General features: G+C 34.0%; 1 protein-coding gene across 1 annotated transcript; it reads left to right on the top strand.

Annotated features, from left to right (window-relative positions):
• On the top strand, positions 9038-12832 carry LOC109712478 (ABC transporter G family member 11-like). Its single transcript, XM_020236059.1, has 10 exons — positions 9038-9672; positions 9777-10066; positions 10349-10520; positions 10769-10891; positions 10983-11111; positions 11218-11412; positions 11496-11582; positions 11689-11961; positions 12164-12271; positions 12360-12832. Exons 1-10 carry the CDS (start codon positions 9250-9252, stop codon positions 12729-12731), a joined length of 2172 nt encoding a protein of 723 aa, XP_020091648.1. The 5' UTR covers positions 9038-9249; the 3' UTR covers positions 12732-12832.

The raw sequence follows: 18394 nt of genomic DNA on the forward strand, positions 1-18394 counted from the left end.
AATGAATAGAATAAATAGCATGTTAACCTTCTCTACTGCACACTATTTAAGATTTATGTTAAGTTTATTAGTAATAATTTTTCTATTATCAATTTATTTTGTTTTGTTTTTTTTTACACTTCTCGAGAGTAGTGACAGTCAAAGTTACTAAGCTAGATATTATAAGTTATTAGCGCGAATCCAGCGGAGTAAACGACGAGAAAGGAAGAGAAAACAACGATGGATGATGCAACTGAGAAGGGAGAGGGAACGACGAAAAGATGCAGTAGATCTCTCCTTTTCAATCGAAAGGACAGAAACCGGATGCTATGGAGCTCACATCGAAGAATGAAAGTGGTGATGTTACGTGTATAATTTATTAGAGATTAATATAGAGTTATAGATTATATGTTACTTATAATGGTCTCAATTAGAAGGCGCCTAGTAAAGAAGAACAAGTTTTTTCCTTTGCTTTTGTACATGACACCGTTGAGATGTGACGAGTTAATCATCGCGTTTAATCTACTACAACAAAAACGGTGTATAGCGATATTTTTTAATGTCGGTACAGATCAAAAAAAGTGCTGCTGGCTAAATTACCGACACTTTTACAAAGTGTTGCTATATGTGGGATCACTAGGTATATAGTGACAGTTTAAAAATGTTGGTATAATATGAAAAAAGTGCTGCTAATGTACAAACACTTATTTAAGTATTTAGCAACCGACGGAACTCTATCTTGTTGGCTGCGGTGGCGGAGGAGGAGAGCGAAGGGTTCTTCGTCTAGGATTTCAACGGATTGAATGAGAAGAGAAGGGAAGATAGTGATCGATTTTTCTTCTTTTTTTTTTTTTATTTTCTGTTTGTAATCAGGTCGAACGGGCAGGGTGGGGTGGGTTGAGTAGAGTAAAAAAACTTTTATTTTTTATTGGATTGGGCTTTATATTTATGCCTTAGTAGATTTTTTTAAAATTTTTGCATAAATGAGACACTTACACAAAAGTGTCCCAAACATGTGTCCTTATAATCTAATTCTGTTGTCCCAAACATGTGTCCCTATAATCTAATTCTGTTATAGTGATCTATGCCTTATATGGACCCAATTATGATATTGTGTTATCACAATTTCTGTATGATTGGTCATGTTTGAATGCCGGAATGAATTACTTATTTCATACAGAGATTATTAGTATGATTGTAAGAAAGAAGAATTTTCACTTCTTTAAAAATTCTGCTATTTTTGATTTAGTAAAATAGCATATTTTATCTACATGATAATTTTTCTTATTAGGAAAACAAACTTATAAATCCGAATATGATATCTCGTGATATCTCATATTCACAATAATTAATTCCTACCCAAGCCACTAATTCGATCCTACTATATCATTTAAACTAGTAGCGGATCACTAAATAATCGACTCTGATACCATTTGTCGGAAAGTTGTGGGTATAGCCCAGACACGCATAAGCCCAAGAATGTAACATATTTGATGAAACTCATTCGATAGAAAACTTTTATCTCACAGTATATATATATCGATCTTCTACTCTTTTATTAGTCGTTTAATGTGAGACTATTTACATTTGAATTCTTAACAATAAGCATGCATTTAAATTTCATGTTAGTATTTGAATTTGAGTAAGAGCTTCGCAAGAAAACGTGGCTAGCTGGTTCTTAGTCACACAATTTGGTTTACAAAACTATATCATTAATGAGGTTGCAAGAGAGAGTTTAATTAATTAATTAATGAGTGAATTGGTGATTGTGATAATGTGATTTAATCAATTAATTTTAGGATTAGGATAATTAATGGCATGTGATGATCACGTGGTGATCATAGGAAACAGGCGTGGCGTAAACGCCAAAAGAGTTGAGCTGTTTCATGCAGGGGTCTAATTAATTACTAATAAGGATTCCTTGTAATTTGTGAAACAAAACTAATTATTAATTAATTACTTAGTATTTAGAGATTACACCAATCGATAAATTTGACTATGGAGTGTCTTCGACTTCGTACTATGCATGAGCATCTTAAGCTTTGTTTGATTTTGCAGCCAAACTGTGTCACGTGATTTTATGGTCAAAAAAATATTTATTTTTTATATTTATAAAAAAATCAAATTCTTTATATATATATATATATATATATATATATACGGATTTGGATAAAATTTTGGGTATCCGTACCCATTGACATTGCTATTCCTTAATATCTGTAGAGGGTTTAATGAAAGTGGTTGTTTGGTTATCGGGTTGAGCCGAGCCTCCAAAATAAAAGTCCGAGAATATTTGGATTGGACTCTAGCTAATCATTTAATAGTTTGACTCCGTCATCCCGGTCTTGAGAATTTTTTCCGTGAGTCGACCCAACTTAACCTGATTTGGTTCAGTCCTATTGTGTTAGATCGGATTCGGGCCAAAAATAGATCCAATAAACTTGGGCCGGATCGGGCTTAACTAAGCAGGCCTCAATTCGGGCCCGTGTGCGATCCATGCATGTGATCGATGCTACCATCTTGGTATGTTCTAGTTAATAAATTAACTTGTTTGCGACACAACGCCATCATATTTATCTCCAAAAACTTAAACTGTGAGATAATGTCTCAAGAGACATAAACTATGAGACAACATTGAAACACAGGCGCAAATTAATCGAGCGGATGATATTTCTCTCAATTAAGTAGAGAATGTAGCTGACGAGGCTCAAACTCTGGATCTCGTACTCTAACATCTTTTGAAACTATTGTTTAATATTTAGCTCAAAAGTTTTGGACTACATAGTGTTTTGATACTTCATACTCAACAAAACTCAAATGACTTGAATTGAAATAAAAAAAAAAAAAAAACTTTAGGGATGGGATCGATTTGAAGCTTCTACCGCTCCACGCATACTGTAGTTGAAAGGAATTGGACACTGAAAAAATTGTTAGTATTTTTTCAAACAGTTCTACTTGTACAATGCTTTTTCCATCCCGCACTTTCAAGTTTCAAATCAAGGTATAAATATTTGGCACATTTCTTAAGTTGATGCAACTAATTTGATTATCGAACAAAACGAGCGAACCATGATCAGGTTAGAAAAGTTTGGGTTTGGGTTCAAGTTGGGTTTTAGTCACTACTCACAATCAATTAATGATCACTTCATTTATACTTTACAATGAGCAATTGCAACTCAATTTTTGTTTCTAATTGTACAAATTCATCCTAACACATATTTGGGGGGATCCAATGAAAAAAATGAAATCCAAATACTATACATGGTCTTTCACAAAATTTCCTCATGTGTTTTTTTTTTCCTCTAAATCTAATCTATATATCGTTATCTGACAACTTAAGCTTTTAGAAAATAACAGTACATCGTTTTGCATAGTTTAACAGAAAGATTGAAATTTTTAGCTCGATACCGATAGAGAACATGTTCATGTTTGTGATTGACATGCCAAAGAGCTTTGTGTGTGTTGGAGAGAGAGAGAGAGAGAGAGAGAGAGAGAGAGAGAGAGAGAGAGAGATTTGCTAGCCTCTCTTTCAAATTGAACTTGCAAATGTAGTTCATTCATGCATTTGGTTCTCCTCTCACAAGCTCACACTCTCCATGCTCAATCAAAATGCATCTTCCATTTCCTTTTCGATCTGTTGCACCACGCCATTTCGACTACTCTATGTGTTGCACCCTTATATAGCTAGAGCTCTCTATATATAGTTCGTAAACATATCGATCCAAATGAGACACCAGAAGAAGCAACAAGCAACAAGCAACAAGCAGTCGATAAAAGATAGTTCAATCATGAGAACCGCTTGCTTCGCTTTAGTGGCTCTTCTCTCGTTCGTGATCCTTGTCAATGCTTCTTCACTAGAGCATGAGACCGACGTTCGTATCCACACCAAACCGCAGAAAGGCCTAAATGACTTGAGCAAGAGGGGCGGTGGTTTACGGACTATCGAAAGCCAAGAGGCCATGGAAGACAAGGAGAATGTGCGTGATGATGAGACGAGGGTGCCTATTGGCGGCGACAAAAGAGATGCGCAAGTCAGGACGCAGAGGACCTGCATTACGAAACAAGAGTGCCTGAAGAAGAAGGTGATATGCTCCAAGAAGTGCATGAATTCCGCGGAGCAAGGGCATGAGAAATGCAGCGTCAAGTGCGCCAAGTGTGTTCCCAACTGTTAAGATGCATGTCGATCGAAATCTCTACGAGATGTTGCGAACCTAGGACTAGCTAGTTTTTAGCTTCTTTGGTTACTTCTAAACTTTGGTAGTTAATTTACTGAGGAAATAAAGATAGTTGATATAGTTATTTCTCTTTCATTTTGTCGTCTTTCGGACTTGGTTTATGTGTGTAACAATTCCTCTTTTGTTAGGGGGATTTGATTGAAATAAAGTTGGTTTGTTTTCTAAGTAAGAAATGATCGTAGTTTCAGCAATTTTTCTTCTTTTTTTTTTTGTGATCCTTTTAATTGAAACATATAGTCTTTAATGCTTATTAGTGATCTTAATCAAGGATTCACACTAAAACATATGATCAAAACTAGGGTTGTCAATCAGCCGGACATGAGCAAGCTGCTAAGGCCAGTTCGTGTTCGACTTGTTTAATAAGCAAGCTTGCTCATTAAAATATTGAGCAAAAAAATTCAGCTCGTGCTCGGTATGTTTATTAACAAGCTGAATACGAGTTAGCTCATGAACAACAAGTTAGATTGTCAGCCTTGCTACTGGGTAAAGAAGTGGAGAAAAATTAGAAAATTACAATGTTAATCTAATAATTGAAATTCATAAAATATAGGTGGTCTCGTTACATTTGGGTTGGCCTAAAATCCAAATAGTAGAAATTTGTAATATAAAATCTTATCTAATACCTATTAGAAATATCAAAGCCTTAATACTGTTAGAAACATTCCAGTTCATCTCTCTCTCTCTCTCTCTCTATATATATATATATCATCCTTTGACTACTCATTCATAAGTGTCATTGAGCAATCGATATAATTTACTTTGCTCATAAGTCAACACAATAGAGATATATATAGGTCCTAAAATTAATTTCTCAATGATCAACATGAAACAAATCAAATTTAGAAGTGTTTCCCGCATTTTATTTTATTTTTCAAAATTATTTTTCCGCATTTTAGCCAGTGTAATTAAAGATCCACAAACTGATCTTCCTATATAGTTATAGAACCCACGCAACTCAGGAATTAACTCAAGCAAATTTAATGTCCTTCGTTAGGTGACATCTCTCTCTCCTTCGCTCTTAAATCTTTGCGTAAGGGACACGTATTTGCTCGATTTAAAAGTGCGCAGAGTGGTGATAGAACAACAACCATGGACTTACTTAGATAGCAACTTAGATCTACCAACATGTCTATGCATGTTTCCAAATACTAGCTAGATGCATCGACTACTAAAGATTAAGTACTTCATTAGTTAAACCTAAATGAAAATTTATGTAAGAGCTTTAAGGCTTCTTTCATGTTGGGTGTGTGTGATCAACATCATCACATGCAATTCATGAAGATGCTATACATCCAATATGTGGTTCATCTAGTGACACAAAATTAGAATACAATGGACCATTAATTTCATTCAAAAAAAAGAGAGAATAAAACAAGAATAGAAGGAGAATAAAAATCAGGCAAATTTGTGTACATATCGTGTTACGATTTCATCTAAACTCGATCCATTTCCATGCGTAATATCACGATGCGCACGAGAGAATTAAAAACGCCATGCATATACATATATATATCTACGTGTGTGATCGGCGATCTCCGATAAGTTGATTTCTAGTTGAAGCACTTGATTGTTGAAATGTACATATATAATTAAATGGCTGAGGAGGTTGCATTTGTATTTTTAGGAGCAAATTAAATGGTCCCAATTTTTAAAATTTTTAGGTGAGAAAATGGTTGGAGCTAACACTTTATTTACCTGCACAAATTGGACTACTTGCTGGAAAAAGACTCTTCCTCTTCTCAATTGTTAGTACATTTTAGGGCATGATCTGGAAGGTGTAATAAAAATAAAAATTATTCGATTTGAGATTTTTAAATCAAATTAAAACATAACTCAAATGATTTGGCAAAATTTTCATTTAAAGATATTGGCGGAGAGAAACTATAATATTTGCATATTAGATGTGTTTTTTTGAATCCATGTTCTCGCAATATTGAGTCGCTTTTATTGTAATAATACTGACACATAAAACTGCTGACTCATTAGCTATATTTTTTGTTATTATTCGAAAGTATTTCATTAATAATGATAATTTTATATGGCTTAGGTGAAGATGAATATTCATTGGGATCTTTCAACTTTTAGGTGTTCTTTATTTCTTTTCCTTAGAAGGTTAAAATAAAATTGTCAAAAAGGGAAGTGTAAATTACTGAAAAAAGGTGGAGTAATGTGCAAAAAGTTTCTGATTCTCTTGGTTTCTTGCTGCTGCTTTTTTATTTAATAAAAGTTGTCATAATAGCGTTATGGGTCGAATTTAATTCGATCAACAATATTTTGAATCTTTAATAAATTGTACGGATCACATCTCTTCCTTTAAAAAAAAAAAAATTTAATAATTTGAACTCCCCAATTAATTTGTTGTTTAATTTGAAAGTTGCTACATTATGTTCTTAAATTTGCGCGAAACTTCATGAATTTTCTCACATTTAACACCACGTTGGCTTAGGAATTTAGCTTGTAAAAAATTTATCTTCAGGGATCTACTTCTCAATAACTTATAGCTTGAGGGCCTCCGTGCGATTTTTTCCTATTTGTACTCATCTCTTTGGTGTTTGGCTCATCCAAAAAGCGTGAAAAAAAAAAGTTTCCAAGAAAAATATTTCCATGAAAAGTTATTTTTCCAATTTTTTTCGTCGGTTTTATGAAATTCTTTTTCCCATATTTTATAGAAAACCAGCGTTTTCTTTTTCCTTAAGAAATTCGGAAAATAAAAATATTATTTTATCATAAAATATGGCAAAAAGATTTTTAGAAATACTTACTTTTCTTCAAACCAACTGGGTAAGAAACTGAAAAAGGAGTTTTTAATGAATTTTTTTTCATACTTTTTTGAGGAATCGTAGAGAGCTACCAAAAAATTGAACCTTAAACTTTTATATATATATATATATATATATATATATATAGAATTAGGCTACTATACTATCTATAGTACCGAGCTTTGGTACTATAGTGTTTGTTTTCGATCTTAGGGCATTCAAATCAACGATCCACACCGTTAAATATAATCTAGGGTATATGAATTTCTTAGGAATAAAATTTTAGTTTTTTTCGATATCGTTTACTTAGTAAATAAATTATATCAAAATGGACGGTGGAGATTGAATAATCTTCAAAATTTGAGCATAGGACTTTTAAATTCAAGATCAAGAATGTTAACCTTAATCTATATAGTTTAAAGTATTTTCTATCAAAATTTGAAGAAATTTAGATTCTTCTACACTGTTAAACTCCAAACTCGTCATAATAGCCATTGAAAATTGACAATTTTGAAATAGTTTGATCATAAAGTAAACTATGTCGAAAAAATATAAATTTTTATTTCTAGAAACTTTAAATACCCTAGATCAGTTTTAACGGTGTGGATCGTTGATTTGAACGCCCTAAGATCGAAAACCAACACTATAGTACCGAAGCTCGGTACTATAGATAGTATAGTAGCCTAGCTATATATATATATATATATCAAATTTTTTAATGTTGGTGTGGTTACAATATTTTTTGTTTGGATAAATTGAACTATTGTTCTGAACTTTCACTTATATTTTGTTTTAGTGCTCATACTTTTATATTGGATATATATTTGTTTTCACTGAGCGCAATCCGTAAATCTATGCACCACAAATCCATCGATACTCAATCTCATATATTCGACCAAACTAGGGAGATCAACGAGCCATATGAGTGAGTTGAGGTCAACACGTGTGTTAAGTTCGTTTAATAAATACTGAACACGAATTAGCTCATTAAAATATCGAGCTGAAAATTTCAGCTCATGTTCTGCTTGTTTATTAACGAGCTGAACACGAGCTGGCTCGTGAACACTTAAGTTATATCGTCAGCCCTACTAGTGAGTGAAAAGTTGAAAGGAAATTAAAAATTAGAATCTTAATCTAATAATTAAAATTCACAAAATATATGCCTCTTTACATTTTGTGTTGGCCTAAAATTCAAATAATAGTACTGATCTAAAGGCTAGTAGTGATTAAGAGGATTTATTCGAAGGTGAAAAAGTTCGAAGCAAAAAATGGCTAATATTTCTAGAAGCATTCGAGCTCAGCCCTATTTATATATATTTGAGTTATATCGAGTCAAACACGAGCGAGCTGAAAACTTTAGCTCAATATGTTAGGCTCGTTAAGATTTCAATATGAAAAATTTAGCTCGTCCTCGACTCATTTAGCAAATGTAGATCAAGCTCATTTAGAGGCGAATAAGAGTTGGCTCACGAAAAGCGAGCTGGATTGTTAGCCCTAGATCAAATCATCTAATTCTAAGTAAAAATCCCTTAAGATGTTCCCAAACCTACTAGAGTTTAATTACTAATGAAAATTGGAGTATAGGAAGAAATTTTGGTAATTTTAGGATAAATTTAAAAATTTTAAATAGTAGTTAGGGGTAAATGAGCAAACATCCCCTATTTTTTCTATAATAGTAAATTATAATAGGAAATAAAACAAAACACTTGTCACAATTAATTGTGGGAATGGTGGTGCAATTTATCCCATTTTCCTTTTCTTAGAGAAACATGGTGGGATTTTTACTTACAAAATGAAAAATCTTGTCTCTATTCTTAGGGAAAGGAATAATGCCCATTTCCTACAAAACCAATAAAAGCAAATGACATAGCATAAACTCAACAATCTACATTTGATCTAATTATTGCAATAATGGAAATAATGAGACATGAGTTGTAGAATCTAATTTCCTAACCAATTTGATCCTTTTATTAACTATCCAAGTTAATTTAAAAGGGCAAAAGGAACAAAAGAAAAAAGAAGGAATAGTTAATTGGTTTTAGAGATATTATCCACATAGTTTAATCATATTTAGCACTAATTAAAATCCAATTTGTTTCCCTACTCTTTTATCCCCACATCTCTTTTATAGAAACCAATTAACTATTCCTTCTTTTTTCTTTTGTTCCTTTTGCATGCATGGTTCCAAAACTCTTCTTTGTTTCCATGTTATAACACACAAAATCAACAACTTAGAATACATAAAAGAAGAGTGCATATACAAGTGAGAGGAGATCATGAATAGTAGTGGTTCAACAAAAGAGGTGGTAATGGGGGAGGAGATAGAGTGTGGTAATAGTAGTAGCAGTGGTGGTGCACCAAGGAGTGGAGTTGTGGTAGGAGGGTTGAGTCCATTGAGTGAGACACTATGGAGGGAAAGGTCTAGCATGGGGCTCGTCGGCGACGGCGACGTCTCCGCGAGGCTAACATGGAAGGACTTGACGGTGATCGTCACGCTGAGGAGCGGCGACGCGCAGCGAGTGCTCGACGGGCTCACCGGGTACGCCGAGCCCGGGACTCTCACCGCGCTCATGGGCCCGTCCGGGTCGGGGAAGTCGACGCTCCTCGACGCGCTCTCCGGTCGCCTCGCGACCAACGCCTTCTTGTCGGGGACCGTCCTGATCAACGGGAGGAGGACCAAGCTTTCCTTCGGGACCGCGGTGATGCACGCATGCATCTCCTCTACTTCTTTTTCATGCTCGTAGTGAAGTCGGTTACTTACACTATTTTGAACTCTATGATGTTTGAATTTTGGCGCCAAAAGGCGTACGTGACGCAAGACGATAACTTGATCGGGACTCTGACGGTGAGGGAGACGATATCGTACTCCGCGCAGCTCCGGCTGCCCGACAAGATGGCGCGGGAGGAGAAGCGCGCGCTCGTGGAAGGCACGATCAGCGAAATGGGGCTGCAGGACTGCGCGGATACGGTGATCGGGAACTGGCACCTGCGGGGCATCAGCGGTGGCGAGAAGAGAAGAGTTAGCATTGCTTTAGAGATCCTCATGAGGCCTAGATTGCTCTTCTTGGATGAGCCGACAAGCGGTCTCGATAGGTAAACAATCGAAAACCCTCCTGTAAATACCGCGTTTCGCACTTTTTCCCTTTCAGTTACCGATATGTACGAAAATTTTAACTTTGATATATTTTCTTGCTTCAATCTTGAGTTTTAGCTTACTCAAATTGTTTGAGAATCAAACTTACATCAAGGTAGTAAGATTACACACTTTGTAACAAAGTTTTAACCTTAAATTTTTTCTTTTGGTTATTCATGTTAGTGCTTCTTCATTTGAGCTTCAAAAATTGTCAAAATGAAATCAAGGAGATTATTTTTCAGTGCTTCAGCATTCTTTGTGATACAAACTCTGCGGAGTCTGGCGCGAGACGGTCGGACGGTGATCGCGTCGATTCATCAACCGAGTAGTGAAGTTTTCGAGCTCTTCGATTATCTTTACCTCCTTTCGGGCGGCAAAACTGTCTATTTCGGGAAAGCATCCGAAGCACATGAGGTAAAACGATCGAGAGGTTGAAAATCTCGAAACCCCCTATAATTTCATCTATTGGAACACCAACCAAGTAGTTTGAGAGAATCACACACATATATATAGTACAAAACTTTTTAAGGGGCAATGTGAAAATTGCAAATTGACAGGGGGTTTTCTGCAATTTAACCAATATGTTCAAATTTTTTTTTTGTTCTAATATTTCAACAACCTAGTTAGATCACTATTAACGTTCTTAATTCGTCGATTTCAAGTTCTTCGCGCAAGCCGGCTTGCCCTGCCCGCCTCGGAGGAACCCGTCGGACCATTTTCTCAAGTGCGTCAATACTGATTTCGACAAGGTGAAGAGCACTCTGAAAGGCTCAATAAAAATGAGAGTAAGAACTTAATTCTGAACTCAAATCTCAGAATCTTAAGCGGCGATAGCAATACATAGTTACTAAGCAGCATTTTTCTTTTCTGTTAAAGTTTGCAAGAGCCGACGATCCACTGGAAAAGATGACATCTGCAGAAGCAATTCAAAGGCTAGTCGCGTATTACAGCCGCTCTAAATACGGCCACACAGCTCGCCAAAAAGTCGAGGAGATCTCGAGAGTCGTATGAATACACGAATTATAGTTCTTGCTACATTTAGTTACAAATTATAGCTCTTTAAGTTACGTCGTCGTCAGAGTTTCAACTGTAGCAGTGATATTTGTTGCAGAAGGGAAATGTATTGGATTCAGGAGGGAGTCAGGCCAGTTTCTGCATGCAGGCCTTCACTCTGACGCGCCGCTCGTTCGTGAACATGTCGAGGGACTTCGGTTACTATTGGCTGAGGCTCGTGATCTATATCATTGTTACGATTTGTATCGGAACCATCTACTTCAAAGTAGGGACCGGATTCAGCGCGATTCTGGTATCAGCATCCAAACAATGCATTCCACTTACAAGAATCATGTTTCAGTTACTGATTTCAGCAAACACTTAAATTTCTCTCAGTCCAGAGGATCCTGCACTTCCTTCGTCCTCGGCTTCGTGACCTTCATGTCGATCGGAGGCTTCCCGTCATTCGTAGAAGATATGAAGGTAATCACACACCCACACACACACATTTTCATTCATTTCTCCTGCGAAAAACTGCTTTCGAATTCTGAAAACAGCCTCGAAACTTTTGCTGAAAAATTTCTGACAGGTTTTCCAGAGAGAGCGGCTCAACGGGCACTACGGAGTCCTCGCGTTCGTCATCGGGAACACGTTCTCCGCGATGCCGTTCCTGCTCCTCATATCCGTTTTGTCGGGCACGGTTTGCTACTTCATGGTGCGCCTCCACCCCGGATTCGTGCATTACTTGTTCTTCGTTCTGTGCCTCTATTCGAGCATTACGGTTGTCGAGAGCCTAATGATGGCGATCGCGAGCGTAATCCCGAATTTCCTCATGGGGATCATAATTGGAGCAGGCATTCAGGTATGTGCCAATTTTTCGTTTTTCGACAAACACTACATTATATGATCATGAGATTGATTACATTAAAGCAGTGAAATAATGTTCTTCACTTGGTCAAATTCAGAAGTAAATTTGCTGAAACAATTGTTAAAACAAGTTCAGCAGGATTGAATTAACTCTTTTTCAATTTGAATTAATTTTGAATTTGAATTGATTTGAGCAGGGAATTTTCATGTTGGTCTCTGGTTTCTTTAGGCGCCCAAATGATATTCCAAAGCCTATTTGGAGATACCCAGTTTCATACATGAGCTTCCACTATTGGGCCCAAGAGGTATTAATTAATTAATTAATCGAGGCCGATTTTGCAAATAAGCCCCTCTATAAGAAATGAATTAGTAACCGGTCCTGCTATGTGACAGGGCCAGTACCAAAATGACTTAAAAGGACTAATTTTCGACAACCAAACCCCGGACCAACCGAAGATCTCCGGAGAATACGTACTCCAAAAGTTCTACCAAATCGACACCGGTCGGTCGAAGTGGATCGACCTCTCGGTTCTGTTTTGCATGATCATCGCCTACCGACTTTTATTCTTCGTCATGATACGAATAAACGAGGATGTGACTCCGTTCGTACGAGGGTACATCGCGAAGAGGAGGCTGCAGCGGAAAATCAGCAGAAACCAGCTCAGTGTAGCCTCTCCGGAGCTTGTCAATAGGGTTCCTTCACTCAGAGTTGTTGTCGCGGATCCCGCATCGACGTCTTTCGAAGTAGTGGATTTAAATACTTAATTTTATGAGGGATTGTTATGTAAAAAAGCTTGTGCTTGTGTAACATGTACTTATGCCAAAATTATAATGCACTAAAAAAGAGTGTAGTTTAATAAGTTTTATAAGTGGTTTCAATGGTAGTAAATTGCATAGTTTGTGTAAAATGAAAATATAATTAATTTATATATATATATATACATATATACATATATATATATATATATATATATATATATATATATTGAGAGAGAGAGAGAGAGAGGGGGGGGGTAGGGTTACTATATATACTCTTATGAGTATAAAATTTTTCGTACTTATAAATTATTTTTTATGATGAAACTTCCAAATCGGTGATCCAACAGTTAGAATATTTTAAACTTCGATCTAGAAAATAAATTTCGTAATTATTCGAAATTATACTAAAGTCCAAAAAGCTTGATGGTAAATATTATTCATACACAATAAATAATATCTTAGATGAGTTTTATATAAATATTCAGCTAATTTCGGCTCATGTTTGGCCTGTTTATTAAATAAGCGATCATTTATTTCGAGCCAAATATGAGCTAGAACACGAGTAAGCCGATCCCAGTTTGTCTTCAACTCATTTATTAAAATGACCTAAGTGGGCATATGGGATGAACCTATAAAGAAGCAAAAAAAGAAAAAAAAAAAAAGTGTTAATGCTTCATTTATTTGTACCAATCCCACCCACACATACAAATTATAGCTACACTGGTACATTAATTTGGTAGGCCATAATTATTCATTTATTGCAAGTTGGTACATTAAAGATTGAATAATTAATTATTTTCAACTGAGTCATAATAATATGTTTGGTTGCAACAGTATTAATGTTTGGTACTTACCTTGCAATTTGTCAGGAACTTAGCGACTTTTCAGTGCGGTCAAGTCTTGGCTCAACTTCACTAAGTGAGCAGCCAAAGGGGAACCAAAACGAACAGCTTTTCATGAGAGATGAAAGGGCATGTAACTGCTGCAATTAATGCCTCCATAACTGCTAGCGGAAACTCAAGGGACATGGACAACCTTGGGATCATCTTACAATCATGAGACATTTATGAGGGCTCATTACTTTGTGATAGTAGATGAGTTAATGTGTGCTTTAATTTGTCTTTAGTGGTGAATTAGTGTAGGCTAGATTCAATATATCTAAGAGCCTATAAATGATGGGGATGGCTATGGCCAAAGTAAGGAAGAGAGGTGAAAACACAAGAGGAGTTGTGTATTGTAATTCTATTTTTCTAGGTACGTAGTGAAGTACTTAGGTCTTTTGAAAATCTCTGCCTCTCTCTCTTATTTCCGTTATGTATAGTTAGTCGTAGGGCATGTAGATCCAGAATAGCAATAAGAAGTTAGATTTGCCCATTTTCGAGCTGGAACGCGGGCCGCACGGGCTTTGCGAATAATAACGCTAAGGCCGTGACAAAGTGCTGCTCAACATAGAAATATGCATGTAATGCATTCGTTGAGCTAATTATGAAGGGTGTAAATGAGATATTTGTGGCCCTCAAACTTTTCTCAAATTTTCACTTTGGTCCTTAATTTTTTTTTAAATTAAATTGGTTTTATTTGAGAGGGAAAGGTAGCTTCATTCATTTTTTTTTTTTTTTTTTTTAAATACTAGGCTTCAAACTTAAGACTTAGAATACCAAATGTCACGTAGGTATGATGAGTCATTTTAATTAAATTATTTGTAACAGAAATCTATATAATATACAAAGAAATTGTTGGTTCCTTATAAAATCAATCTTGTCATGGAATAATTTCTTTCTAACTTTATGAGCTATTTAATGAAAAGAATTTGTTGGTAACAACTAATGAGCATTAGGAATAGAGGTGTATAATATGGACCGTGCTGGACTGGCACTGGCACGATCTAGATTTTTCGAGCCAAAACGAGCTACAAGATGTCCCCGCCTGGCCCGAATTGGATTAAAATAAGTTTTAAATGACTTTTTGAAATATTCTTAAAATTTGAATAGTTTAAATTAATTTTTTAAAAAATAAATGAAAATATAAATATCTATTAAAAAAAGAGAAAAAGAAAAGATCCGGCCCGATACTAAGGTCCAATCTTAAATGGACTGGGCCTTACCGGGCATCACCCGGCCTTCTGGCCCAACACGGCCCGCCCGGCCCGTTTGGCATCCCTAATTAGGAACCAAATTATAGAGATTTAAAAATTAGGGTCAGTATCAAAAATAAATAAATAAAAGTAGGGGACAATGATGCAATTAATGCAATGAGATTGTGTCATGGCTTGGTTGGAGAAGGGAGAAGTGGTTTAGTGGTGGATAGCTTGTTCTCAAATAAAATAATATAATTATTTATCTCGAAAAGCTTAATCTGCTAGAGAATCGAATTATTAATTAAACATAAAAATTATGGATAATATTTAAATATATATATATATATCTTATTTATTTCTGGATGACCAAAATATTCTTATTGATTTTAAAAAATTTCTTTGAACATTCTCTTTTCCTTTATAGGGTTTATTAATAGAATTTAATTTTAGAAGGATATTTTGGGTATTGAAAAAGTAAATTTTAAAACTTTCAATAACAATAAGAAATATATAAACAAAAGTAAGGTTTTGGAGAACGCCGATTGTTTTATAGTATTAAACATAAAGTTTAAAAATTTAAGTTAGTAGAGAACTGTATTCAGTTCTAAAACTGTTCTGTTTATTTTCTTATTTTTGTTGATGATATTTTTGAAACTTGCTATCGTTGGATTGTTGTCTTAATCGTGAATCCAATGCCATCACTTGTCATAATAAAAAAAATGTGCAGAACTTTTCTAAACTATAAACTATTTTGATTCGACTATCCTACTTTTTAAAATTTTGATTTCAATAGTTAATCCTTTAATTTGTTTGATCTAAGTTTTTTGATGGCTCTTCCGATACAAAATTTAAGCTAATAGCTTATTTTGATAAATATCATTACATGCATTGTATAAGATATAAACGCTAATTAAGTTTATAATGATAAATGATAAATTCAAATTTTAAAATTAAAATATTATTAACTGGCTCAAATCAAATAAATTAAATGATTAGATAGTAAAATTAAAATTGATAAAAATTAGATAGTCAAATTAAAATGAGTGACAGTTAAGACGAGTGACACAAGCTTACTACAAAATGTTGTAAAGCTCGCACTTTCCATTTTAGAATTTACAAAAATTCAAATATTTTTGAGTTAAAAAAAATTAATATAATAAGTAGGAAATAATGGCCTTTGGAAGAAGAGGTTGTATGACGAACTTTCCACTTTGGGGTGTATCCGTGGCATTGCTAAAAAAATATTTTGAAAAATACAACGAATACAAAAGAGGATTTTAAAGGCTGTTTAATTGGTTTGCTGAGTTATAAATACAGTATAATTGAAGATGTATGTAGTTGAAAATACAGTAATTATAATTACATATATCTTATTTAGTTGAATGTAATAGAAAATACCGTGGCTATATATATTTTTTGATTGCGCGCGATTGAAAGGTATATTTAAAATTTCTATCATTTTATATATGGGGTGATTGAGATTATCCCCTATATTGGAAATGATCTATTTAAAAAGTTATTAGGAGATAAGCTTATTTTTGTTTAAAATTACTTTTTTCAAGTAATATAGTTGGAACCGCGACCAATCTGCGCGTAGTTCCATCTGTTGCAGTTGAGCATTCTCGTACAGTGGCAACTACAGCAGTTGAATTCAAATTCATCAAAACAAACGTCGAATTTGAATCTGCATACAGTTATAAATACAGCACAATTGTAACTACGTACAACCAAATAATCCATTAGTGATGCCTCAGTTTGAAATATTAATTATTTTTTCTACAAATCATGCATCTCATTCAATTGGAGAGCGCCACGTGGGGATGAAAAAGACCAATATATCATATATTTGACAAAATTTTATTCTCTCCCCTTCATTAACTTTTCGCTAAATTATATACAAAAAATTTCAGATACCTCACATATAGCTTATCGAATATTAACTTTAGTACCCTTTAGTTTTAACTTTGTCATTAGTTTAACGAAAAAAATTAGCGGAAGGAATAATAAAAAAATAAAAATAAAATCATAAGGCACGAAAGTGATACACTTTAAGTCAGAGAGTACTAAAGAGAAAAAGTGTGAAACTACAGGGTGGTATTTGAAGTTTTTCCTAAATTTTATAGTTATACTCCATCAAAACAAATTAGCATGCAATTGGGATTTTTTTTTTTCCCTTGTTACATAGAGGGTAATTTCACCAGCCTAATATATAAAATAATAAAAATTCATAAATGCATTTTTCAACCACATGTAATAAAATAAAATATTTATAATTACAGCAGTTATTACTACATTTTCAACTAAATAAGACGCATGTAATTATACTTATTGTATTTTCAATTATCTAGAAACCAAATCGACGATCGGCACCGTTGTCACCTATTTGTTTTGAATAATGAAGTCTCTAAATCGACGATCGGCAGCGTTAAATACGATCTATAAGTATCTAGAAACCAAATTTTATGTTTTTCCGATATTGTTTTCTTGTCCATCAAGTGGACACAAAAATATACGGTTAAAAATGAATATCCTTTAAAAAGTGATAATAGGAATCTTGTAATCAATATCAAAAGTATAGATCTCGCTTTAAATAGTTTAAAAAATTTTCTAACCAAAATTCAATTGATTTGGATATCTTTATACCGTTAAACAAGAAGCGCTTCATCGTGACCATTAAAATTATAAATTTTTATTTTTATTATTAAGTCAATGATATTGAAAAATTTTAAAATTTGATTTACAGATACTTCTATAGATCATATTCAACAGTGTCGATCGTCAATTTGGGGACTCTATCATCGACAATAAATAGTTGGTAATGGAGCCCGTTTGCTACTTATTTGTATTCCGGCTCAACTCTTTATATTAGTAGGTAACAAAACTTTTGAGAAATAAATATAATAATTACTTAAACTTTTTATAAATAAATAAATTTGGAGTTGGTGGAACATATATAAGAGTACAATATTAATCCTAAGTTGTCAATTGATGGCGTGGCAATGTTCAATACATAACGTGGCAAATAATTTCATTGTCAAATGATTTTCTTATATTGCAAGTGGTGACATGTTTGAAAAAGAGTTGTGACAACAAAGTTAATTAAATAATAGGGTTAATTTCATATAGGTTTAAGTAAACATAGTAAATTATAAATATATTTCTATAAAGTTTAATTTTTATATATTGTTTTTATAGAAATCCTGATATTTTCAAATATATCCCTACCGTTAAAATCTGTTCGAAAAAAATAGTTAACTATAGGTAAAATAATTAACCCTAGTTAGTTAATGAGGTGAATTGACCGTTTTATTCTTTTTTAATTAACAGTGAGGATATATTTGTGATGACAAAAAAGTCATTTTCCTTATAAAATAAATAGTGCTTTAACAGTAACAAATCAGAACGACATATTTGAAAATATTAGCATTTTTATAGAAATAACATATAAAAGTTGAACTTTGTAAGAATATATTTGTAATTCACTATGTTTGCAGAGACCTGCATGAAATTAATTATTCTTTGGCTAAAATACAAAAAATTTCTTTGCAAATACTCGTTTTTTTTCAAAATTTCAACTTGCTGCATTTAGATC

The sequence above is a fragment of the Ananas comosus genome, linkage group 7 (assembly GCF_001540865.1).
Source record: "Ananas comosus cultivar F153 linkage group 7, ASM154086v1, whole genome shotgun sequence".
Lineage (NCBI taxonomy): Eukaryota > Viridiplantae > Streptophyta > Magnoliopsida > Poales > Bromeliaceae > Ananas > Ananas comosus.

What these genes read in the sequence shown, in the direction of transcription:
- LOC109712478 (XM_020236059.1), top strand. Translation starts at nt 9,250, where the DNA reads ATGAATAGTAGTGGTTCAACAAAAGAGGTGGTAATGGGGGAGGAGATA. An exon ending in TCGAGGAGATCTCGAGAGTC is followed by an intron (nt 11,112 to 11,217) that starts GTATGAATACAC and finishes TATTTGTTGCAG; the next exon opens with AAGGGAAATGTATTGGATTC. An exon ending in TCCACTATTGGGCCCAAGAG is followed by an intron (nt 12,272 to 12,359) that starts GTATTAATTAAT and finishes GCTATGTGACAG; the next exon opens with GGCCAGTACCAAAATGACTT.